The sequence below is a fragment of the Callospermophilus lateralis genome, chromosome X (genome assembly GCF_048772815.1).
Source record: "Callospermophilus lateralis isolate mCalLat2 chromosome X, mCalLat2.hap1, whole genome shotgun sequence".
NCBI classification, from domain to species: Eukaryota; Metazoa; Chordata; class Mammalia; order Rodentia; family Sciuridae; genus Callospermophilus; species Callospermophilus lateralis.
The window spans coordinates 105210112-105237374 of NC_135325.1; the positions used below are offsets into that span (position 1 = coordinate 105210112).

General features: G+C 44.0%; 1 protein-coding gene and 1 long non-coding RNA gene across 2 annotated transcripts; one reads left to right on the forward strand and one right to left on the reverse strand.

The window, feature by feature from the left end:
* Window positions 1–1878: 1878 nt before the first annotated feature.
* On the reverse strand, window positions 1879–11637 carry Apln (apelin). Its single transcript, XM_077106758.1, has 3 exons — window positions 11292–11637; window positions 5019–5184; window positions 1879–4414 (listed from the first exon to the last, which is right to left on the reverse strand). Exons 1-2 carry the CDS (start codon window positions 11356–11358, stop codon window positions 5024–5026), a joined length of 228 nt encoding a protein of 75 aa, XP_076962873.1. The 5' UTR covers window positions 11359–11637; the 3' UTR covers window positions 1879–4414; window positions 5019–5023.
* Window positions 10294–14581, forward strand: LOC143638830 (uncharacterized). Its single transcript, XR_013154641.1, has 3 exons — window positions 10294–10891; window positions 12274–12375; window positions 14201–14581. It is a non-coding gene; the product is annotated as an uncharacterized LOC143638830 (long non-coding RNA).
* The last annotated feature ends 12682 nt before the right edge of the window (window positions 14582–27263 follow it).

Consider the following 27263-nt stretch of genomic DNA (forward strand, 5'->3'; position numbering starts at 1 on the left):
TTTATTTGTTCTAATTAGTTATACATGACAGCAGAATGCATTTCAACTCACTGTACATAAATGAAGCACAACTTCTCATTTCTCTGGCTGTGCACAATGCAGAGTCACACCATTCATGCAATCATACATGTACATAGGGCACATCTCATTCCACCATCCTTCCCACCCCTACACCCACTACCCTCTCCCCATTCCCCTCTGCCCAATCCAAATTTCCTCCATTTTTCCCTAGCCACCCCACATTATGGATCAGCATCCTCATATCAGAGAAAACATTTGGCCTTTGTTTTTTTGGGATTGGTTAATTCTGCTTAGCATGACATTCTCCAACTCCATCCATTTACTTTCAAATGCCATGATTTTATTCTCTTTTAATGCTGACTAATATCCCATTGTGTATATATACCACATTTTCTTTATCCATTCATCTACTGAAGGGTATCTAGGTTGGTTCCACAGTTTAGTTATTGTGAATTGAGCTACTATAAACATTGATGTGGCTGTGTCACTGTAGTATGCTGTCTTTAAGACCTTTGGGTACAGATCAAGGAGTGGGATAGCTGGGTCAAATGGTGGTTCCATTCCCAGTTTTCTAAGGAATCTCCATATGACTTTATAGAATAACTGCACCAATGTGCAATCCCACCAGCAATGTATGAGTTGTACCCCAAATTTCTATTGCACTTCTTATTGAAAAAACAAAACACATCTTGTACTTATTTTTTTCCCTCTATGATTAGGGGACTTTCCTTTCTACTACTGTAGAAAGAGTTTTCATTTTAGAATTAGCAGACTAGATTTAAAATTCACTTGCAAGCTGTGAGACTTAGGACCAGCTGCTTCCCTTCGTAGTCTGTTTTCTCATCTGTAAAATGGGGATCCAAGGGTCTAGGATTGTAGTTCAGTGGTAGAGCACTGGCCTAGCACATGTGAGACACTGGGTTCAATCCTTGGCATCCCATAAAATAAAGGTTTGTGTCCATGTACAACTAAAAATTTAAAATATATATTTTAAAAATTGGGATCTGATAGTGAGGTTTTGGGCTCAGTTGTTAGGAAGATGAGTTAAGATTTTTCAAGAGCTCTGTAAACTGTTAAAGGCCTGCATGCTTATGGGTCAGTATTAAATTGTTCTGCCCTGCTCCCACCCCTTTTTTTATTGGTTTCATGTGAAATTAGAGCTTTGAGGGTGATTAGGGAAATAACAGGCCAATCAGAGTAAAACCAGCCCACCCAAAACCTCTGCCTAAACCCAGTTCCTCCAATGACTAGTTTGTCCAAAAGTCAAACTAGTGATTTTAAAATGAGACATTTTGCACCAATTTTCCTAAGAAACACTTCAAACATGTCATATTTTTAAATCACTATGTCATAATTTGCAGCATTTTGTCAATGGTGAGATAGTTTTATATGCTTATGGGTGGCTTCTATTTTATCTCCTATTGGTTTTATGACTTTTTAGCAATTTTGTCTGAAGGCACTTTCTTTAAAGTTATATATTTGTGGCACTAAATACTTGTCAAATCTATAGAATTCCCCCACAAGATTTATCAAATGCACGCATTTTGATCACTCCCATCTTCATCTCATTGGGTTTTACTCTGCATAGTATATGTCTGTGTGCACCTAATGTGATTATTAACCAAATTAGCATGTACCCAATGTTCCTTTCTGTTCTGGAAGATATTGACATTTTGACAACAAGCATGAAGAAGTGAGACAGATGGGGTGGAATTGTATTGAACTCCTTGCATTTTATTTTTCAGTCTATCTCATTCATCTTACAACTCCACTTTGTGAAACATAAAATGATACATGCAAAGTCATTACCAAATGTATTTATTGCTGAAAACATAACATTTTTTTAAGAAAGGCAAACTGGCTAAAAAGTCCCGAAAGTGTTCAAAAGTAGATAAAATAGAAGACACCCACCAATACAAAACTTTTAGTAGAAATCCCACTTTTAATCAGCATGTTAAGTAAATTGCTTTTTTTTTTTAAAAAAATCCTTTAAATGACACTGCTGCTAGACAAAAATTAGGACTTCCAAACAGATGCCAAAGACTAAAAAGCAGGCTGAATTTTGTGTGAGCTGGCCATTATGCATAGATTGCTTTTGTGAGCTTGTGGCAAGTTGGTTTCAGGACACTTGACCTAGAACCAATTTGGGATGCAAGCACTTACCTCCCTGAATGTGCAATCTGTGGGCACAGGGACAACCATGGCCCCGTGTGGGGGAAATGCCCCTTCTGAACATGACCTCCAAGAGTAAGGGCAAACTGTCAGCTTTTAACTCTTTATTATAAAGACATATTTACACAGAACAATCTTTACAAACACAGCAAACACAATTACAGGAAGGGGACAATTTCTTAATGGAAAGGGTTTTAATATCTTTGTATAAATTAGTATAAGAATCATACACAACCACTTTAAATAAGAGAGCCCCCTTAGCCCACCCACTACCCTCCTCTTCCCTCTGTCTCCTATCTCTCTCAGCCATCCTCCCTCCCTTCTTCCCTTCCCCATGGGGCTGGGTTGGCTATAGGTCATGGCAGGCTGATGAGGCAGGAGATGCAGGAAGGAAGAATAAGAAGGCAAGGTCCCTACTGGGGGGACCAGTAGCAGAAGAGACTTTGTGGACACTGGCCAGACCCCACTCCATGTCTGATGGGGTGGGGAGGCTGTGCCCAGCTTGGCTCCCCAGGGTGGGCCTTGAGGCAATGGTGGCAGCAGCAGTACAGCAGCAGCATTAGCAGCAGCAGAGGGGAAAGGACTTGAGGGGAGGTGGACAGGTGAACATTGGGGTTATTGTGGGACTTGGGGGACCCTGACTCCCCCTGCCCCGGATATATGTATGTGGGCATCAAGCTTCTGTCTTCCCTTTTCTCCCTCTTGGAAAGCATCTGGGAAGAAAATCTGCACAGGTAAAGGCAAGAGGGCCCCAAAACGAAGGGCTGAGAGGCCCCTCAGGGAAGATGGGCCCTGGTGAATGGAGTGCAACCCTACCTGTACATCCTCCCATCTCTCCTTCTTTGCCTTCCCTTTCTTTGCCATTCTCTGCCGTCTGCTCCCCAAGGAAGTCCACTAGGAAAGAGGGTCAAATTGACACGAAGGGGAGGCCATTGGGTTCAATGATTTAAGGCTACTTCCGGCATTTGACACCCAATGTTGGGTCTGAAGAGTAATCCCAGTGCCTGAGCTCCCCTGTTAAAGGCCCCCAGGCATGGGAGTGCTGTCAGAAGAGGGGCAGCTGGCCAGTTATGGAAACATATGGTCCAGGTTGGGAATGGAGCAGCAGGGGAAGGCAAGAGAGGTGGGAGCAGCTCCATCCCCACAACGGGGCAGCTCACAGCCAGCTTGCCTCTCCCTTCCCTTCCCAGACACTCCCAGCCGTAACCCCAGCAAAAGGCACTACATTTGTTTTGAAGACATCATTAAGAGGGAAGAGGACATCATCAAGTGGGAATCTGGAGACCTGGTCCCCATTCTGACTCAGCAGAAACCCTGAGCAGGTCACTCCTCACTCCAGGACTCTGTTTTCACAGGCTTTGGCTTAAAGAGGTTGAGCTAAGTGATCTCCAAGGGTCCTTTCAGCTCTGATATTCTGGGATTCTTGGCAAAAAACAACCTTCCTATTTGGCATTCACTCCTGGGAGGGTACAGAGGCACAGTAGGCCCAGCACCCTTCCCACGTGACCTGGAGCTTGAACTAGTTGTAGGGGATAGAGAGAAAGAATGTGTTAGGAGACAGAGTAAGGTGACAGAAGTAACAAAGTACTTCAGAGAGCCTCTCCTTTTTTTCTTCCTGAATGAAGCCACAGGGATGAGGAAGAGGCTATTCCTGTTTTGCAGTGCCTCGCCCCACTTCACCAGAAGACCATTCCTCCCCATTTCAATTTCCCCAATGTACCCTCTCTGGATCCCAACACCCAGCCCCTCTAACTAGAATCTCTCATTGCACATCTTTGTATTCCTCTCTGGTGGCTGAGTGAGGGTCCAACTGACAAGAAAATACGGATCTGCAGGAGTCCACTGAAGAAGAGAGTGTTTCCATCCAGATTCCAGGGCAGACTTGAGGAGGGAAGGGCTAGCTGAAGGGTGGGGACATTAAATAGGTAAAGTAGGGACGAGGGTGTACAGCAGGCCAGGGAGAAGCTGGGTCTCCAAAATCAGTCCAGGGAAGGGCCGGAAAGATGGACTACATGGATCCTTATGAGAGAAATGGAATCATCTGAATGAGGAGCAGGACCATACCATTAGGGGAAGCTGGTGGGCTAGAAGAGCTGGGACTATCAGCAGCTAGAACAGGTGCAAGACAACAGCTGAATGGATGTGAGGGCTCCAGAGAAGCTGATCAAACTGTGGAGTAGAGAGAACCGCAGGGGGTGGGCACCTGGGGGCCCCTTCAGTCCTAAAGAAACAAAAAGTAACAAGAGAAATCATGGACATGTTCTAGGTCAAAGGACTCCCCCACCTCAAGAAAGGAAAGGACAGCCTTCAACCCCTTCAAGCCCTGAACCTAAAGCCCAAGGCTCTGAGTTGATGTCCCTCTGTCCCAGCTACAGAGGGATGATAACAGCCCAGGCCTCAGGGGCAGCCTCAGGCCCTGCTTTCTCTGCAGCTACCTTTGATACCTGAAGCTCTGGAACAGCACATCCACAGCTCTCTTCCTGCTCTCTGCCTCCTCCGTTCTCACTCCTAGACCTGGACACCTATAGGCACAATCTTTGCACCTCTCCCCAGTTAAGGGCTGCTGGGACTTCCAGTATGCTCCAACTGTCAGCCTGCCCAACCCCAGGCAACAGGGTAGAGGGGATGTAACACTCAGTTGTTGGGAAGTCCAGATATCAGTCCCAAGTGTCAAGCCCTTCTCTGGGACTCAGTCTTCCCCTCTGTAAAATGGAAGGGCTAGATGATGTGTTTGGCCAGTGGTAAGAAGCAGGCTTATTAGCTTCTAGGCTCTCCCTCCCCTTCCCATTGAGCAATGCCCACTGAGCAGGGGATCCAGTAAATACCTGCTTCAGAAAGGCATGGGGCCCTTGTGGGAGAGGCGGGGCCTCTGGCGGCGAAATTTCCTCCGGCCTCCCTGCCAGGGTCCGTTCCTCGAAGCCCTGGGCTGCACCAGGTAGCGAACATTGCCTTCCTCCAGCTCCTTCCCGTCAGGAGGCTGCATCAGGGGCACTGCAGAAAGGAAAAGGGCTGTTAACTAGGAAGGCTGATGAAAATGGCAGATGGCCAAGAAAGGGTCCCACAGACCATACGCCCACAGGAGAGGACAATTTCTCCATGAGGTGGCTGGCACTCCTCATAGTTTTTTTTTTTCTTTTTTTTTGTTTTTTTTTTTTTGTTGTTGTTTTCTATCCTGATGAAAAATCTGCCATTTACACACTGTCCTGGGGCAAACAGAATGCACTATTCACATCTTGCCATAGAGGTAGCTGATTCTATATGTTTTTGATGATTGTATCATGTTTTTGACGGGCACAAACAAGTTCTTTTCTTTGGAAAGTCATTGGGGGGTGCACTCTGGGGCATCAGGCCTGTACTTGGCTGGGGTGCAGGAGGCAGTAACCATGGTGCCCCAGTAACTGGTGTACTTTAGACATTTCAAACAGACACCATTACTATGACTCCCCCTCCATGGATCCATCACCCAGATTCAATAGCTATCCAGATGGAGTCACATATGCTCCAGTTGTCCCTTTTCTTTTTTCTTGGCTATGGTATTTTAAAGCAAATCCTGAACATCACGTCATTGTACTCCTACATCCTTTGATGGGCAAGGTGAACCACTTATGAATACTAGAGCTCCATGCCTCACCCATAGGCATCTCATCAGTGGTTAGGCATCTCAGACTCACATTTGCTCCTGAGACTGCCCCATGGGTGTGACTGGGCCATCTGTGACTCAGCCTGTGAGCAGATTTAGAGGCTAATAAATATTGCATGCATGGTACATGGGTGGATGCATGGATGGATGGATGGATGAGTGAATGTCTATGCACTAACAGCATGTGTATGCACCAGGAGAGTAGGCTGTGGCAGTTGGCACCTCCCTGCCAATATCCTATCTCCTGTCATTCCCAGATCACATCTCCCATCCTGGGTTGATGTAAATTCCTTCCATTCTGACCCTAACTGGTTTCTGTTCTACTCTCCCAGGCTCCACTTGACATCTGCCCACATGGGGCTCAGAGTAGGAGAATGCTGATGCCAGTCTGAGCCCCAATGATGGAATCCAAGTGGTGCTGGGTGTACTTGGACACGATGGGGGAGAAGGCACTCTTGCCAGTTCTCTCAGAGCCTAAAGTCCAGCTAGGGAAGCCAAACTGGCACCCAGAGACAAGCGTGGCCACCAGAGTCAGGCTGTGTGATGAGATGAGATGGTGCTGGGAAGAGGCAGATGGGCAGGGTGCTTGTGCAATGCCCAGTATGGGGCCAGTCTGCAGGCCACTGATGATAATGAATACCACTCTTTCTCCCCGTCACACCATTAGATTCGCCTTCAGCTATATCCTGTCACTTGAGCCTCATTGCCATTCACTCAGGAATCCCTAATAGCTCACAGTTTCCATATAGCCTCCCATTGGCTGCTCCTCATCCCCCAACCCCACCTCCAACACCCCCATGCTCTGGTTCCTTCCTTGGCTCCTGTGTCCTCCTCTGCTTGCACACAGTTTCCAGGCATTTAATTTCCTCTTAGGCCAAAAGCGGGTGAGTTTTGTCCTTTGGGCCTTCTTTGCCCAGCCTCTGGGGCCTATTGTTCTTTCTTCCTGCTCACATCCAGACACATATGCCCACCCCACATATGCTCATCTCTAACCCTGCACCTTCCTTTCCTTATTTCCAAGAAAAATCACCAGGCCCACTGTTAACTAGGGTCACTTGGTTAATGAGCCACACTTCCCTGCTAACGATCAAGGTGGGTTAATGTGTCAACTGAGCCCCTAAACTCATAACCTATGAGAATTAAAACAAAAATTAGCTGGGCACAGTGGCATATGCCTGTATTCCCAGTAGCTGGGGAGGCTGAGGCAGGAGGATCACAAGTACAAAGCCAGCCTCAACAACTTATGGAGGCTTTGAGCAATTTAGCAAGACCCCGTCTCAAAATAAAAACAAACAGAAAAGTCTGGAGATGTGGCTCAGTGTTAAAATGACCCGGGGTTCAATGTTCAGTAGCAAAAAGAAAATTATATTTGCATTTTGGAATAGGAGGTATAGTTGGAGTGGGGGTGCTGCTTCTATGCTATCTGATCTAGAGGTCTCCTCTTGCCATTTCCTAAGAGGCTGGCACTGAGGGTAGAGGGAGAAGAGGGAAGGACTTTCATTAAGTTCCCATCCCAGCAGTTCCAGCTTATGACCTGAGTTTTGGGGTTCCCACAAGACTCACTCTGCTCACTGAGGATGGATCTGAATGATGCTAATGAGTAGTTATTATCAGAGAGACACCCAGGGTTCAGGGCAGTGATAACTGTGCTAAGCATGTGTCCAGGCATAAGGGAAGGACCCTAAGGGCCTTAAAATGTAAGTGAAACCTTGGTTCTAAAATCCATGCCTTCAACTACTTGGGGCCAGGGGCAATAACACAGGTCACCGAACCCTAGGGGTGATCAGGCATGGGAAGAGAGGCACAGAGCCAGAAGGGGAAGAATATCATCCTCACATGTTCAGCATCCTAGACTGTACCTGTGACATTCAGGAAGGGAGGGCTGGGAAGGGTCCCATGGGAAGAGAGGTCACAAGCCAGGATGGGGAGCAGGGATGGTGGCTCAGACGGTGGCCAGGAAGATGTCTAGACTCTAGGCATACAGAGAAGAGATACCCTGAACTCACTGAGTATCAACCAGGCCTTGGAGAATAGCCATCTTGAAGCCCCTGGCCTCTTGCATCCCATTGGATGGAGGCTTATTGTCCTCTGCATCGCTGGAAGTCTATAGGCTCCTCCTGCACCCTAAACCCATTCACCCACCTGTTTCCTACTTTTGATGCTGAGTCTGGTTCACCGTCAGATAAGCTGACACCTGAAACTCTACCTTTGTCCCGTCCAAAGGGACAAATTAGAGACTGTTATTCTCAACACTGCAGAGATCCTGTCTGTACAAAAGAACTCCCCTTTAGAAATAGGGGCCTCCCAAGTTCACCTCAATATTTTCTTCCAACTCATGTGCTACTTACAGGGAGATGGGCGATCCTTCAAAGAATCTCAAATCTAGAGGGATTAGAGCCATTGCTCTCTGAAGTGCCCTGAGTCATGAATCTGTAGCATCTCCACACTGAGAACCACAGTCAGGGGAGAATGGGATTTGATTTTCATGCGATCTGAACTCCAACCCTGCCAATGTACAAAGAGGTAAATGCAACTTTTCAAGAACTTGCCAACCTCACCAAGAATGATGCACCTGTTTTCCCTCTGGTGGTTTGGCCTGTCTTGTGATTGCTTTAAAGCTTACACTCATGTTCTGGTAGGGACCCTTCTGGCAATGTACCCCCTGCCTCTGCTGCTCTGTAGCACTGTGTCTGTCTCTGAGACAAGGCAACTTTCCTTTGTCTGCCCACCCTCTCACCCCAGTCGCTTTCTCCAGGACCCTGTGCTATCTCCTCGTGCCAGCTCTGAAGTCCTGGACACACCAGGCTCTGGCAGCTTGGCCCTCCACTTGACCTGTATTAGTCCTCTGCTTCTGAGAGGCCTGGCTCAGGTTCCATGGGCATTTAGTGCTTAGGACTGGGAATGGAGTGGAGGACTGCCACTGACTGCATATTTTGAGCAGGGGTTGGAAAGGGGAAGCCAGAGGGGAGAAAGAGAGGCACTCAAAGACCAAGGGACACTTGGCCTGGGCCCAGCAGCTCTCAGACTCAGAAGAGCAAAGTCGGATCCCAGGTCAGAAGGCAGTGGTGGAGGGTTGTTGAGGGGGAGAAGGGATTTAGGGGTGGAGGTGAACGTCCCATGTCAGGAGAGAATCTGGAGTGAGGGGAGAAAGCATAGTTTTCAGGCCTGGACGTTTTACTGGGGACTCTAGCTGAAGAGAATGCATGTAAATCTGGGCCAAGGACAAGATAGTTCTGGGGTCCCTGTTTCTAGGGCAGGACAGAAAGCAGGAGGAGTGGGGCATGTATACTTAGACCCTTGGCTAGTAGCCACCTACCCTCCTTGGCTCCAGGATAAGTCGAATGGTGGAAAAGCAGCGGGAGCTTTGGAAGTTTCCAGTGCTAGGCTTAAGCAAAATATGAGGGCAACAAGGTCCCCAAATCAGGGTGGGCAGATGACATATGAAAAAGGGAGAAATAAAACAAGAAGTGGCAGGGTCTGGACCAGAAGCACACAGTGTTCTGGCAGCATGACCAACTTCTCTTCCTTTGAAACCAGCTCTTCTCGTCATCAGTACTGCCACAATAGCCAGACTCCTCATAGGCTCAAGTGGTTTCTGTTGGCCAAGGGTCTCCCTGTTGCTTCAAAGGGAGCATTGAGTGTGCTGATCCCAAAACCTCAGCTTCCTCTAGGACACCCTTTCTGCATCTATTCTTTTTCTCCCCTGAAGGCAGTACCATGGACCATTTGCCTGTGATTTCTTGTGTTGCCAACTCTACTGGATGATAGCTCCTAGAAGGTGGGCCCCTGTGATGTGTCTTTATTTGTTCCCTTCCAACCATTGCCTGCCTGACAGGAGTTTCTGAGAAGAAAGATTACTCTCTTCTTCCCAAGGAGGTGACTGACTCAGTGCTGGAGTCTTTTTAAAAATATTTTTATTAGTTATTGATGGACCTTTATTTATTTAATCGCTTATATGTGGTGCTGAGAATCGAACTCAGTGCCTCACACATGCTAGGCAAGCATTCTACCACTGAGCCACAACCCCAGTCTAAGTGATGGAATCTTAAAGAGGGAGATCACTGGACATCCAGCTGGAGTCAGGAGGTGCCAGACCCAACCAATGCATCCTCCTAAGAAGCTCAGCAGTACTCCTGGGACCAGGGCAGTGCCAAAGAACAAGAGCAGAGAAAGGAGGTTGCCTATATAAAGAGGTAGGCAGAGTTGGCTGGACCCCCAGAGGCTCCTGGGCTGTAAGCCATCCTTCTTGTTCTGGAGGGTTTGGAATCAAGTCCAGCCCTATGTTCTTCCTCTAGGAAACTTGCCGCCTTTGCCCTCTCCTTCCCTCCAACCTCATTTTCTTGTGACTCCAGCCCTGGCACTGGCATTAATCCACCTAGTCTTGGCCTTCTCCTTCTGGTGCCAGGCAGGCAGCAGTGACAGCCAGATCACAGGACTGTGGCAGTTGGAGGTGAGAGCTGGCAGCCCAGGGAGACGCTGACGCACAAAGGACAGGCAACCTGGGCAGGAGCTGCAGAGGCATGGATGGGGACCAGGTTTGGGGCAGGCAAGGGAAGCCAGCGCCAAGTATTACCAAGTAGGGGTGTGATACAGGTAAGGGCAAAAGAACGCCCGCCCCCAGACCTGCATGGAGATGCCAAGTCAGTGCCTGTTTCCTGGTTTGGTACTTGGAGACACAGGGGTGAAGCATGAAGGAGAAGCATGCACATGCCTGGGAAAAAGTGGAGGCTGGAAGTCAGGATATGGAAGTAGCATGGAGGCTGTGGGGAAGGCATCCTGTGTAGGAGCCAGGGAGCCGGGAGGAGACCAGAGAGGACCTTGGAGTAATGGAGAAGACCGGCGGGGGCAGTCTGGGGGAAGCCGCCTCTGCTCACTTGTAGGCTGAAAGTAGCAATAGCTGGGATCCACGCTGCCGCCGCCCCCGCCCCCGCCCCAAGCTCTTGCCTATGCAACAAGTGTCACGTCGGCATGTTGGCACATCATCCCCAGTGGCCTGCGGCCCCTAACCTCCAGGAGCCGGAAGACCTTCAACGCGGGAGACCAGCCCACCTACCTCAGGTCAGTTCCCCCCTCTGACCCACGCGGGGAGCTGGGCAGGCCCTCATGCCCCCACCACGTGGGGTGCAGGGTACGGGACACGAGGCGCACGCCTGGGGCCCTGAGCTTCTCGGGACTGAGAGGGGCAGTCAGAAGGGACAAGGCTTCAGATTGGTGATGCTTGAGGCCATTCGGAACCCTCGCCCCCCAGGAACCGGTCCCCGCGGCCGGCTGCCCCTGGCTCTGGACGCCCTGTCAATCTGCCGCTCGGCGCAGCCAGCGCGTGGCTGCTCCTGCATGGCTCGCGCCGGGCTCTCTGGGAGGCCAGGAGAGCGCGAGTCCGGCGGAGGGAGGGGAGCGCGCCGGCTGCAGCGGGGTAAAGCAAAAGGAAGAGCGGGTGAGCGGGAGGGCGCGCACTCACCTCCACACACTGCAGTCAAGGAGAGCCAGAGCAGCAGCAGCGCCTGCACGCAGAGCCGCAGATTCATGCTGCTCCTCGAGCCGCCGCTGCCCTGACGAGCCGGCGGGAAGGGGGAGAAGCTGGGAGCCCTGAGGCACGGGAAGGCGCAAGCCCTGGCTGGCGCGTGCAGGAGCGGGGCTCCCGGGGCTCCCGGGCCGCGTGAGTGAGTGCGCCGCAGTCTGCAGCCGCCGCGCCGGCTCTCCTGCAGCCTCTCTCTGCCGCCGCGGGGCAGCACCGCGAAGCCGGGCTCTGCAGCGATCTCTTTCCAAGTGGCTGGCTTTGCACGGCCGCGGCTGTACTGCTCTTGGCCCAGGCTGCCAGCGAGAATGCTCCCCGCTCACTCCAGGGGCTGCATTTTGTAGCTTGTGGCTTGGCCGCGAGCCCACTTGGTCATGTGGTCATCGGGAGGACTGGAGGGGGGGCCAGGAAGAGGGAAAGAAGCGAGCCTCCCGCACCGCCCCCCTCCAGGCACGCACTCTGCAGCCTCAGGCCGGGTGCAAGAGGGAACCCCAAGGTGGCCCCATAACAAAGACTGAGCGACTGACCACTCCGACAACCCACAACCGGTCCCCGGACAATGCCAGCCTGGCCAAGGGCCAGAGAGTTTGCAAAGACCTAAAGGATTTCAAATACAGGAAGCATTTAGGGCGGTGGAGGGGCACAGTTAACCCTTTCTCACCTCGCTTCCTTAACAGCTGTCAGGAAACTTAGGCACTCAGGGTAGGACCCCTTCCGGACTGCCCCCACTCAGCCCCTGCACCTCAGACCCTGACCATGGTCATTTCTCTTGCCACTATGCATCTCCAGGGGATGATGTTTGGTCAAAAACCGACCCCCACCCCAGAATTTTGGTCCTCTCTCTTCTTCATCTTCAATTGAATTTGAATTGGGGTGATTGCCAAGGGTTGCACTCAGCACCCTCATTTCTCCTACCATCACCCAGGAGGTACCCTCTACCTGGAATACCTGCACCTCACTCTGCCCATGAGCTCTTCATTTTTGCCAGCAGTCCCGCAAATCCCATCTCATCCAGAGTCTTCCCGAGGTAAGAATAATCCAGTAGAGGCTGTCTTTCCTTTCTTCCTCACTCTTGGGACATGGGACAGCTCCTACAGTGTCCCTTTTCTTGTTCCCTGAAGCTGTCCCCTATCTAGTTCTCCATCATCATAAGAGGGGTTAGTTTACCCAATTCCACACAGTCTAGGCTGAACTGGTTGTGCATGTACTTGGGATTCCCCTTTTGAAGTGGGTCCTGAAGTTTGCCTCCCCAGACTACACTGTTAGCTCCTTCTGCAGTCTGGGAGCTCCCAAGGAAAGGGCTGCCTCTTGCATCAGACTGGGAATCCCCTAAGATAGGATCCTGTCCTCTCAGTCAGTTGCATCTCTCCAAAGTCCCCAATATCGCACTCTGCACATAGGTGGCACTCAACACATGTTAAAAGACTAATTCAAAAGGTGTTTTCACCTTTCAGCAAGCCAGGCAGTTTGCTTGAAGTGCAAGTCCAGTTTTGCACAAAAGGTACATTGGACAGTGTTTATGTGTATCATAAAAAGACATGAGAAACCATGGTGTATTATTATAGAACATTACAAAAATCCAGTATATACATTATTTATTATTAGTCTCCCTCTACCAGAATTTCAGTGCCACAAAAGAGATCTTTATTTTGTTTATGGTTGTGTCCCAGAACAGTGCCTGGGATATGATAGGTGCTCAATGTGTAATTTTGAATATATGACTGAAGTTTTCAAATGCATCCCTGTTGCCTAAATCAAGGAAGAAGGAAGGGAATATGATACAGTTTTTGGTAATGGTTCATGATCCCATTAACCACAATCAGGTAGAAAAAGGGAATATGAAGCGAAGACTATCTTATTCTGGGAGACCCAGACTGTGAGCAGTGGGCATAGGTAACATGAGATCATTCTTCTTTCACTGTTCCCTGGAAAGTGTCCAATCAGGAAGAGAAACACTTAGCCCCTAGGCTCCACCATTATCTTCTATAGGCCCTTGTTATCCTCTAGATTCATTGGGTCCTGTGGGAATGATAGTCTCTTCCCTACCCATTTCAGGGCTGTTATAGGATTGAATGGGGTACTATGCATGAAAGTACTGTGCAAGTCAGGAATAACCCCTTGCTCCTTTTGCTCTTCTGTCCCTCATTTTTAGGAAATTTGGTGCTCTGACCCTTAATTGAACAAGCACATGCATACCCAAATAAGTAACCCCCATAGCTAGATTAATAGAAGACTTCATATTTAATTGCACCACACCTTTACTTAGGGTCTCTATGGGCTACAGCTAAGTGGTGACAGCAGTGCTTTCCCATATAGTAGCTACCAACCATGTTTTAAGTGAAGTTAAAATTTCAGTTCCTCGGTCACACACTGGCCATACTTCTGTTGCAGAGTCACATATGGCTAGTAGCAACTGTATTGATCATCTCAGAATAGAATTTTTAATCATTGCAGAAAGTTCTATTGTGTGTCTCTGGGTTAAAGCACTATTCTACTTTTTCCTATTATCCTTTTCCCCACCTTACCTAGTTTTCAAAATGTGCATATAAGGCAGGGGGAATGCCCCAAAAGTAGCCTGGGGGTGTGCCTCAGTGGTAGAGCACTTGATTAACACACACAAGGCCCTGATTTTAATCCCCAACACTGCAAAACACACACATGTATGGGCATTTGCATACAAGTAAATGATACAAATTAAAGCACAGCAGCAGTAAATTGAAGGTATTTATTTGAGGCAACATTTAAAGAGCTGAACACTTGGGAGAATCATTTTAAAACCTAACTTCTCTCCACTTAACTAAATTGTATAAATTTTCCTAGTCCCAGATCTAAGATCTCGTCTTTCCTCATAGGTACTTTTTCCCACAGTGACCTTGCCCTCTTCTTGCCAGCTATGGGTGGTACCTTTCATGGCCTGTTACTCTTGAAAACCGTTGAGAGCACTTCTGTATTGTCATGTCAATCTCTGGACCTGCTGTGCTGAAGAGAAGGTTGAACACCACTGTATCCCTGAAATCAAGCCCCATGAGGCAAGGAGTACAACTTTGATTTCTCACTTTGGACCCCTTGCAGACTCCTATATATCTCAATATCATGTTCAAATGACCAGCTTTCCTATTCGTCTCCATCTATCCAACTTTAAGATCACTGGAATGATAGTACCTAGCACCGTGCCTGGCACATAGGTGGCACCCTGTAACTGTTTGTCAAATAAATAAATAACTGCAACAGAACTCTGTACTGTCTCTTGTTCAGGAAAATGATACTCTGTCTCTGAAAGCCCAGGAAACTAGTCACACTCCGTGCTCTAAGGCTGCAGGCTGAGGTGCATTGTTGCCCTTGGGGCTTGGGGCTATGGTCAAGGACAGGACTCAGTCTTTCACCTTCCAGGATGGTGAGGGACAATCCTGAGAGCAGGGGTAGGATTTAGTGTTTTTTTGGGGGATGGAGATGAGAGAGATGACCTGCATGAAACCAATTTGTGGACTTGTCCCCCTCATCGGCACTATCACAAGCTATTCAGTTCTGCAGAGTGTCCTATGTCATCGCCACCAGGTACTGCTGCTCAGTTAATTTGTCCACCTCTCTATACTGTGGGTTTATATGAACAGTGTAGTGTATTAAAAATAACTCAGATTTTTATAACTGATTTCTGCCCCTCAATCCCATTCATTAGTTGTGTGACCTTAGGCAAGTTGCTTAGCCTCTCCGAGGCTATTTCTTCATCTATAAAATGAGCATAGTAATGGTACCTACCTTATTATGTGCTATGGTTTAAATGTATATGTCTCTCCAAAATTCATATGTTGAGACCTGGGGTTGTGGCTCAGTGGTAAAGCATTTGCCTAGCATGCATGAGACACTGGGTTCAATCCCCAGCACCACACAAAAAACTAAACAAACAGAATTCATATGTTGAAATTAAACCCCAAGATAATGGTATTAACAGAACAGGCCTTTTGGATGGTGATTAAGTCTTGAGAGCTCCACCCTCACAAATAGATTAGTGCTCTTATAAGGGAGGTTTAAGGGAGCAGCTGTTTCCTTTTTTGCCCTTCTGATCCTCCTGACATGTGAGGACACAGCATTCATGACCTCCAGAAGAAGCAACATCCAAGATGCCATCTTGGAGGCAGAAAAGAAGGCTTGAAAGCTCTCCCCAGACACCAACATGGCAGTGCGTTGATCTTGGATTTCCCAGCCTTCAAAACTGCAAGCAATAAATTGCTGCTATTTATGAATTATCCATCCTTGAATATTTTGTTTTAGCACCAGGAATAGACTAGGACATTATGGTTGGGGGATTAAATGAGATAATGCATGTCAAAATACTTACTATAGTCTGCATCCATGGTAGTTGCTTATTCAATGTTTTCTCCTTTGCTTGACCTGCCCTTCCCCCTACCTTTGAGTCTGCCCTCTGGCCTCCTGGAACTAACTGATCATGAAGGACTCTGTATTTGTCCTCCTCAATTCACATCTGTGTTCTTTGTAGTCATCAAAACTGCTTACTATCTTATTCCCATAAAACACCAATATTTGTTGGACTCATCTGATGAATATGCTTGATTACGGAGTTCATACATGATAATTTCTGGGAGTACTGAGGGTTTAACCCAGGAGCCCTATACCACTGAGCTACATTCCCAGTCCTATTTATTTGTTTTATTTTGGGACAGAATTTCACTAGCTGAATGTCTGGCTAAATTGCTGAGGCTAGTCTCAAACTTACAATTCTCCTGCCTCAGCCTCTCAAGTTGCTGGGATTATAGGTGTGCACCACCATGCCTGGCTATGGTAATGGTTTGAGGTCATGCCTCTTAGCTATGATATTCGTTCTAATAGGGCTTTTGGGAGACAATGTCCTACCCCAAGGTAATATCAAACTCTGCCTTTTCAAGCAAGGAGACACTTCAATGAATTTCATTGTCTTCTTTACACATAGCTCGCCTATTTCATAATCAACTAAAGAAGACTATATAAAGCACTCAGAAACTACACCAAAAAAGTAAATAACCCACTCAATAAATGAGCAAACACACTGAACAGAGACTTCTGAAAAGAAGCACAAATGGTCAACATGTGTTTAAAAATGTTCATCATTTTTAACCATCAGGGAAATACAAATCAAAACTACATTGAGTATAACTTATAACCACAAGAGTGGGATCCTAAGTGGAATAAGTTATACTCTATGTATGTATAATTTGCCAAAATGCATTCTACTGTCATGTATAACTAAAAAGAACAAATTTTAAAAGTTAAAAACCACAGAAATGTCATTAGAAATAATGCATTCAAAATGTAACCGCTTTCCATTAATGAAGAACATTTTTAAATAATTTAATTAAAAAGTACTGAATTTCCCAGCAATTTCAGCTGCAACCATATTCTTCCTGAATGTTATCTATTATTTGTTGGGGGGGGAGCGACTGAGTAATGCTTGATTGCAAAGAACTAAAAAAAAATAACCAAAACTACATTAAGATGAGATTCCACCTCACCCCATCAAGAGAAGACATCATGGCAATCATCAAGGGTACACATCATGTTCAACCACAAGAATGGGATCAAAATTATAATGGGTTGCACCCTATATATGTATGTCAAAATATAGCCTAATGTCATGTATATCTAAAAACAACTAATAAAAATAAATAAATAAAGTACAAATAACAAGCCAGGTTCAGTGGTACGTCCTGTAATTCCAGCTACTCTAGAGGTTAAGGCAGGAGGATCGTAAATTTGAGGCCAACCTGAGTAATTTATCAATCCCTGTCTCAAAATAAAAAAATTAAATGGACTGGGTATATAGCTCAGTGGTATTGCACCCCTGGGTTCAAGGTTCAATCCCCAGTACTGAAAAAATACACACACACACACACACACACACACACACACACACACATATGCAACAAGGATGCAGGGGAAAGGAAATCATCCACAATGTTGGTTGGAATGTAAATTAGTACAACCACTATGGAAATCAGTATGGAGTTTCTGCAATAAATGAAAAATAGAACTACCATATGATCTAGCTATACCACTCCTCAGTATTGATCCAAAAGAATTAAAACCACCATACCTATATTTATCACAGTGCAATTCACAATAGCCAAATTACTGAATCAACCTAGGTGTCCATCAACAAAGGAATGGATAAAGAAAATGTGATATATATACACACAACACACACACACAATAGAGTATTATTTAGCCATAAATAATAATGAAATTATGTCATTTTCAGGAAAATGGATGATATTAGAGGTCATTATGTCAACTAAAATAAGCCAAACTCAGAAAGTCAATGTTTTCTCTCATTTGTGGAAGCTAAAGGGGAAAAAGTCATCATCATGAATGTGGAAGGGAGACCATTAATGTAAAAGGGGATTAGGGGACATAGAGGGAAAGGGAGGGGAAGGGGAGGTATTGAGGAGTTAAATTGATCAAATTGTTATATGAATGTATGAATATGCCACAAAGAAACCTACTGTTTTGTGTAATTAATATGCACCTAAAAATAAAAAAATAAATCTAAGGAAATGAATCTCTCTGACAATTCACAGCCCAACTTACAACCTGCAGATCCAGCCACTGAAGCCTCAGGCTGCAATCTCATTACAACACACCCCTTTCTGCCTTTCCCCACAAATAGTGATGATGATGATGATGATGATGATGACGACGACGACGATGACAACTACAACGACAGTGTTGGTGATAGCTAAAATCTATTGTACATGTGCTATGTAATAAATGCTTCTTATGTATTAACTCATGTAATCCTCACACCTATGAAGTAGGGCCCGTTCTTTATGACCTCTGTTTTACAGGTGGGTCAATTGGGGCTAACAGAGGTTAAGTAATTCTCCTAGTTCTGCTTAACCTGAAAGCCCTCATTGTCCCTTCATGAAGCATCGAGAAGCTATTTCTCACTTCTTGGGTGCACATATCCTTTTATTTGTACCTCTAACATGTAACACACTCTTGAATTAGAATGTAGTAAAGCATAGTGGGTAAGCACCTGGGTTCTGGAATAAAGCAGCTCTATCACTTACTAACTGGGTAACTTGCAGATGATTAACCATTTCTGAGCTTTAGGTGCTTCATGTAAAGAAAAGGCTAGCACCTAGCTCCATGGGTTATTAGAAGGATTAAATGGATTAATGTCTATAATATACTTGGCACAGTGCTTGGTTCTCATAGGTGAGCACTGTATGATTGTTATGTACTCTCACAGATATAGTCTTATCTCATATTGGCAATATATATATCTTATTCATTTTGGTATTTTCACCAGCAGTGCTGTTGTCCAAAGCAAATACTCACTGAGGGAAAGGAGGAATTGTGTAGGTTTATGATACACATCAAATGTTCTTATTTGGGAAAAATTATTACAAATTATCCAATAGATTTTTTAATGGATCAACACCAATAGTTAACAGAAATACAAAGATGTGACCCCCATCCCCAACTGTATAGTGGTTGTTTTTACTGTAGTAATGCAGATAATAAAATGGACATCTGGAGAATGATGAGCCTGGCCAGCAATCAGGGAAATTTCATATCAGAAAGAGCCTCGGTCCCCTCATTGTACAGATGGAGAAACAGATCCAAAAAGGAAAAAGCAGCTTGTCCAAAGTTATATAGAAAGCTGGTGGCAGACTCAGGACTGGGATCTAGTTCTGACTAACTGCCATCTCTTGCTTCTCTCTATGCCTGCCTAGTATAAAACTGGGGCTCACTGGCCAACTGTATTACCTCTAGTCACACCCCCAAGCTGGCTATACAGACACTCACAATGGCTGTGGTTAAGCATGGGACCCTCATTTCACAGTTTAACCTTTCTTGAACATGTAATGAGATTCTCCAATATTGCTCATGCAATTTGTTCCTTAATACATAGCCACATTAATGAGCAAAGAAGTTTCATAGCAGGGAAATTCATTAAAAAAAATAAGTATTTAAGAAAAGCCTCAAAACTTCCCCTGTGTCTGGAGCTACTTAATGGGAACTTGGAGGCGGAAGCCTGGAACGTCAGCAGCTAGTTGATGCCTTGCTAACTGGATCCATGACAAATTATCTTTGCTTGATTAAGAATAGGTACAGAACATGAATTTGCCCTGTCTAGTTACGCACTATGTCTTTCTGATTCTATTGACCAAACTTGGCACTTTCTAAATCCACCAGAGTCATGGGCACAATGCTTGCCATGGAGTGGTAGATGCCTAAGCCAGTTCATGGTTTAACCTTCCCCCTTTGGAGTGTGAGAATATTTGAATCAGAGAACATGATATCAATTATGGGGAACCTGGCCTAGAACTTACTCTCTGAATCAAAAGGCCCTCGCGGCCATACAGAGGAAATAAAGTCATTGTTGGGATTTATTGGATTTTGCCAGAGTTTCTTCAACTCACTGTATGATTCTACCCTTATCTTTGTGTCCAGTGTCTCCTAATCCTCATCTTGCTGAGTCCTAAACCAGACCACACTTGCCCTTCTCCAAGAACACAGAGTCTGGTACTAACCATCATAAGTTATTCCTTTTACAAAAATTAGAGAAGTAGCTATTTTGCTGTGTAACTGCACTACCTCTAAGCTCATCCCTGGTATTTAATATTGTATTTTAGTCCCACTGCATCCTAATTCCTTCCACAGGGTGCCTTTTCAGCCACTTTAGAATGGCCTCCAAATAACCTGGAAATACTCATTCTACTTGGATTTTGTGTTTCTTCCAACTTTTTTGCAAACTATATCCTTTCTCAGGTTCCCACAGATACAACTCATTTGACCAACAGTCATGTTCCTGAAAAATGTTATTCAGCTGATTGGTCATATTTCAAATGTCTGTGAAGGATCCACTGTTCACTGACTGGATAGGCTGTCAGAGGGATCCTCCAGGAAAATGAAGAACCACTCCTCTGTCTCTTCTCCCAGCCCAGCCCAGCCCCACTGAGGTGCCCCTTTTTCACTGCATCCTGCCTAATTCCTTCTGATCCTTTGGCTTCTTCCAGAGCCACACAGGTCCTGTTCCTCCTGTTTGTCTTTCAGAGTAGTTTCATTTCCTCTGCACATCCTCTATGACGTCTCCCAGGAGTCTCCATCCTTCCTCTCCCCTAGGATTTATAAATATTCTGGTAGTCAGGGGAGGCATGCAAATTCTTTTCTCAGCCAGCAAGGCCTCCTGTGCTGCAATGGCCATTCCCAGATGACAAGGTTTACCTCCAAGGTCCAGTGGACTGTTGAACCTTTCTTGGTCTTGCTTTCCTGCCTAGTATTATCATTGCTTATATCCGGGAGGGTATTTTATGATCTGGAATCTGGAAACTTTTTTTTCATTTTTATTGAATCTGGAAACTGTGTGTGATGAGCCAGGCAAAGATGTTGGGAACTGGGTCTAAGATAATGAGGTCAAGGTTAGAGAAGATGCATCAAAACCAGAAAGATAATGAGGTCAGCTTGGCTCCATCTCAAATCCAAGTTCAGGGCTGAGGATATAGCTCAGTTGGTAGAATGCTTGCCTCACATGCACAAGGCCTTGTGTTCAATCTGCAGCGCACACACACACACACACACACACACACACACACACACAAAAGAAATCCAAGTTCATATCCTTAAAGTGATCAGAGATAGGCACCAATCACTATCTGTTACAGACAGATTTTGGGGAGTTCTCATTTTTTTGTCTTTCATACATTTCCCACACATAAAAACAGAGTCAAGCATTTTATTAATCTTTAAAAGATAACATTCTTGGGGGAAAAGAAAGAAAAAGAAAAGTAGTCATTTAATAGCAAAACCCCACATACTAGTTTCCCAGTGCTGCTGTAACAAATTGCCACAAACTTGGTGGCTTAGAACAACAAAATAAAAATTATTTTTTTCATTTCTGGAGGCCAGAAATTTTAACAAGAAAGAAAGCACTAAGGTAAGAAATTGATGATAAGTTGAATACATTAATTAACTTGATTGACTCTGCCTCCAGTGTATGCAAGATCAAAATACCATATTGTACCCCAATAAATATAATTGTAGGAAGGAAGGAAAGAGAGAGAGAGAGAGAGAGAGAGAGAGAGAGAGAGAGAGAGAGAGAGAGAGAGAGAGAGAAAAGGAAAGAAAGCAAGTTCAGTCTAGGAGACAATCCTTTCTCGCCTGTCAGCTTCTGGTAGCTCCAGGGCTTAGGGCTACATCATGCCAGTCTCTGTCTCCATCCTCACTTGGCTTCCTCCTCTTCTGTCTGTGTGATATCCTTCTGCTTCATTCTTTTTAAAAATATTTTTAGTTATAAATTGACACAATGCCTTTATTTTATCTGTGTATTTTTATGTGGTGTTGAGGATCGATCCCAGGGCCTCACATGTTCTAGGCAAGTGCTCCACCATTGAGTCACAACCCCAGCCCCTGCTTCATTCTTTCTTTTGGTGGTGCTGGGGATGAAACCCAGGTTTCACAAGTGCTAGTTAAGTGCTCTGCCACTAAGCTACACTCTCAGTCCTCTTCCTCACTCTTACAAAAGACCCTCACCATTGGATTTTGGAGCCCACCTGGATAATCCAGGATGATTTCATCTCTCAACTTAGTTACATCTTCAAAGACCATTTTCAAATAAGTATGTCACATTCACAGTTTCCAGAGGATAGAACATGAACATATCTTGGGGGGACCACCATTCAACTCACTATACCCCACAATCTCCATTCATATTCCTGACATGCTAGAATCAAAAGAGCATGAAATTTCTATTTTACTTCCAAAATCTCTAATATCTATACTTAATATGTTTCTGCTGCCCCATGCTAATTCAAGCTCTGCCATCCCTCACACATTGTTCTTCATAGCAACCAAAATGTTCATGCCAGTCCCACTCAGCTTGAAAACTTTCTGTGGCTCCCCATTACTCTTAATATCAAATACAGCTATGGTCTGTGAGGTCTGCATAATCCAGCCCAACCCATCGCACCAGCCTCCTCTCTTACCTCTCACCCTCCTTCAATCTGCAGTGCCAAGTCCCTCCTATCACAATACCTTCCCAATACTCTTCCCTCCTTCGGGAGGATTTTCTTCCTTGCCCTACTTTTGCCTGGCTAATTCCCATCACCTATCAACTCATCTGAAGGTTCAGTAACTCTTCCTCAAGAGATGCTTTCCTTGACCCTCAAAGTAGCTGAGATTCTCCTGTAATGTCTTCTTTCATATTTTATGATTTGACTTGTGTTGAATTAATGTCTGGGCCCCCACATTCAATTAGACAGAGCTCTACAAGGGCAGGAGCTATGGCTGTCTAGTTTTATTAGTGCCCTCAGTACCTACTAGTGTCTGACATGTAGTAAGTGTTCAATAATTCTTTGAATAAATATACGAATGAATGAGTCTGAACATCTCTGTTCTGGTGGGTCATGTACATCTCCTAAAATGCCTATCTCACAGGCTTCAGTAAGGATCAAAATGAAATAATGGAGATGAAGGGGCTTTAGAAACCATGACATGCTTTAACAAATTGAGGACTCATTCTGATACTGGCTAATGTAACCAGCTATCTGAGGACTAGGAGGTGTATTATGCATGGCTTAGAGGCAGCAGAGAAATGGAGATAGAGGTGGAAAAGGATATATGAGGTCTACATTCCTCTCCATAAGAAGTTTCTGTGACTCTGTTATGTAGGATACAATTACAAGAACACTCAATTCCCCTGCTTCAGGCTTGCAGCTCATAATTTATCACCCTCTAGGATTAAGAAGAAAATGCCATTCTCCTCAGGTGTAAATATTGCCTGCAGTCAGGTCAGGTATTTGGGGTTTTCATTGTCTTCCCTTTAAAGTGTCTGGTCCCCAGTGTAGGCTGGGGATACGGTAACAGCTTCCTGGGCTGGGTCCATCTCTGTGGTGCTTCCTGTGAGGTGATCTATCAGCAGTGGCACTGGCTTAAAGCACTGCCCAGCTGACAAATGACTTTGAAGCGTGTCTCTTGGCTTTGCATTCTTCTACTTCCTCATCTTCTTGGCTTTCACTGTTAACAGGCAGAGAGGGCATCACCTCCTTCCTCTTGCTCTTCCAGCTTGGCCATCTATAAGGTATCCCTGGAGGTTTGACATTCCAGGTCTTTGGTTTCTTACATTTGATTTCCCTAGACCCCATCAAATCATAATCTCCTTTCCTGCAGGGAAGGAGCACTTCCACCTCTTCCTCCACATCCTCTTAGCTCCTTGCATTTGGGTCAAGAGACCTAAAAAGGCCATTTCTCATTTCCATCTTGTCTTCCATTGTTTTCTCCCCTGGGATGTCTATGCATTCAAATCCCAGAGATGCCTCACTGATCTGGAATGTCCATGGCGAGCCAATCCTCTGAATCAGAGACTTAAAGAAATTGGAAAGAGCAGTACTCATTAGGCTGTCATTTCCCCAGTTTCCTCCTCTGACCTGGATGTCTGCCCACTAGCTTCATGGTATGTTTCCCTACTCCGTCCCACTGGCTTTGGAGGCTCTGTCTACACAACACTAGGAGGTAGATGGAGGCATAATCCAAGCAAAATCCCCAGTTTTGTCTCAAGAATTTGGGCATCCCAGGACAAAGCACTGTTTTAATAGAAGTCTTCAGGATACTTTGCTCTAATAGGTACCACAGAGCTAGAGCTGGAAGCGATGTTATGGTTCATCTGTTTAAAGACCCCCATCCTTTATTTGTTTATGGCATTATGGAGGTATAATTAATGTACAGTAGCCTGCACAATTGCATGCAGTGTACAATACTGTACAGTTTACTAAGCTTTGACTTATACATTCCCCCATAAAACTAACGCCATTGTAAAAGTTTCCATCACTCCTTAAAATTTCCTTCTGCTCCTGTGTAACCTTTCCCTCCATCCCCTTTCCTCTTCTTTAAATCACAGGCAACCACTGATCTTCTATTAATATATACTTTGCATTTTCTAGAAGTTTTATAAATGAAATAACACCATATGGACTTTTTGGTTTTGCTTCTTTCATACAGAAAAATTGTTTTGAGATTCACTGTTGTAGGTATCAAGTACAGTTTTATTTCTTTCTTTCTTATCTAGATGACTTGTATTTCATTTTCTTGCCTTATTGCACTGCCAAGAACTTCCAATAAAATGCTGAATAAGGGTGAGTCATTCTTGACTAGCTCCTGATCTTAGAGGAAAAGACTTCAGTATTTGACAATTAAATTTAAATAAGGTTAAATTAGCTAACTATAGGTTTTCCATAATACTCTTCAAGTTGAGAAAGTTTCCTTCTATTCCTAGCTTTCTGTGAATTTTTCTTAGAAACAAATGTTAGATTTTCTCAAATATTTTTCTGGGTTTATTGATATAATGATATGATTTTTAAAATATTTTTGTTCATAATGTGGCCTACTACATTGCTTGATTTTCAAGTGTTAAGCCAAACTTGAATTATTGGGGTAAATTCTACTTGATCATGTATGTAGTCTCTTTTTTACATATTGTTAGATTTAATTTGCTAACATTTTTGCATGTATGTTTATAGAAGATATTAATCTATACTTCTCTTATGACATCTTTTTCTGCTTTTTTATCAGATAAATTATTGAAAAAGGAAAGAGTCCCTTTTCAACTTTCTGAAAGGGTTTGTATAGAATTGGCATTACTTCTTTAAAAGTTTTGTAGAGTTCACCACTGAAACCATCTTGCCTTAAAATTATCTCCATAAGAAAATTTGTAATTACAAATTCAATTTGTTTGATAGAAGGATATTCATGGTACTTATTTTTGAGTTTTTATATCTTGTCTTTCAAGAAATTTGTCTATTTCATTTAAGTTGTCAAATTTACAGGTAAAAAGTCATACCTACAATTCCCTTAGCATCCTTCTAACATCTGCAGGATCTGTAATTATTCACCCTATCATTCTTCATATTGGTAAACTGTGTCTTCTTTCTTCTTGTCCTGATTAATCTTGCTAGAGAGTTTATCAATTTTAATGAGCTCCCAGCTTTGGTTTTAATAATTTTTATATTGTTTCCTTTTCTACCTCCTTGATTTATGTTCTGATCTTTAGTATTTCCTTTCTTCTTCTTTGAGTTTAATTTGATCATCTATTTCTAGGTTTTGTTTTGTTTTGTTTTGGTGAAAACTGAGGTCATTGAGTCCAGACTTGTGATGATTAATTTTATGTGTCAATTTGGGCTAAAGGATGACTAGATAGCTGTTAAAACATTATTTATGGGTGTGTTTGACAGTGTTTCTAGAAAAGATTAGCATTTGAAGCAGAAGACTGAGCTAAGATCACCCTCGCCAACATGAATGGGCATCACATAATATGTTCAGAGCCTGAATAGAACAGATAGGTGAAAGAAGAGCAAATTTGCTTTCTCTACTTGAGTTGGAACATCCTTCTTCACCTACCCTCAAACATTGGTAATCCTAATTCTCAAGCCAACATATTAGGACATACATTATCAGCTTCCCTTATTCTCAGGCCTTCAGGTTTAGACTAGAATTACACCACTGGCTTTCCTGGGTCTCCAGCTTATAGATAGCAGATCAAAGGACTTCTCAGCCTCCACAATCATGTGATCCAATCCCTCATAATAATTCTCTTTCTATATGTCTATAAAAATCCTACAGTCTCTCTAGAGAACTCTGACTAATGCAAGACCTTTGTTATTTTTTTTCTTTTTCCTTTTCCCCCCTTTTTTTGCAGTATTGGGGATGAAACTCAGGGCCTCAGAACATAAATCAAGGAGGTAGAAAAGGAAACAATATAAAAATTATTAAAACCAAGTACTCTTCCACCGAACTACATCATCAGCCTTTTTGTTACTTTTCATTTTGAGGCAGTGTTTTCCCAGAATATGATATTCTTTGGTAAATGTGATTATGCTCTTGAAAAGAAAGTATATTCTCCTGTTGTCAGTGAAGTAGTCTATAAAATATTGATTAAGTCAAGTTGGTTGATGGAATATTCATATGTTGTCTGCTAATTTTCTGCCTACTTGTTCCATATCTCAATTAGTAAGAGATGAGTCTTGAAATATTCAACTACAATGGTGAATTTTTCTGTTTCTACTTGACATTATATCAGCTTTTATTTCATTTATTTTGAAACTGTTATTATGTTTAGGATTGTTATATCCTCTTGATGAATTGACTCTTTTATTACTATGAAGATTACCTTTTTTACCTCTGGTAATAATTTTTGCTTTGAAATCAACTTTATTTCATATTAATAAAGCCATTCCTGATTTCTTTTAATTAGTCATATATATTTTTCCATGTTTTGCCTATTTTTAATTTTGTAAAGTGTTTTGCTTATAGGCAGCTTATAATTGGCTCTTCCTTTTATATCCATTCTGACAGTCTTAGTCCTTTATTGGAGTATTTAAACCATTTACATTTCACTTGTTTTTTTAAAAAATATACTTAACTTTAAAACTATCATTTTGTCATTTGTTTTCTATTTTTCCTATCTGTACTTTGTTTCCTTTTCTTCTGTCTTCTGTGGAATTAGTTGAATGGAATATTTTTATGACTCTGTTTTATTTAATTTGATTGATTGATTGATTGTACTGGGAATTGAGCCCAGGGGCTCTTAACCACTGATCTACATCCCCAGAACTTTTAATATTTTGTCTAGACACAGAGTCTCACGAAGTTGCTCAGGACCTCACTAAATTGCTGAGGCTAGCTTTTTAATTTGTGATCCTCCTGCCTTAGCCTCCTGAGTTACTGGAATTACAGGCATGTATCACCATGGCCTGCTCATATTATCTCATTTATTGGTTTATAAGCTATGAATTTTTGTTTTGTAATTTTAGTGATTACTTTTGGGTTTATTGTAAATGTCTTTAGCTCATCACAGTTTACTTTCAAGTGATATAAACTACATTACATATGCTAAAAGACTTCTCACAAGTATATGCTTATTTCTCT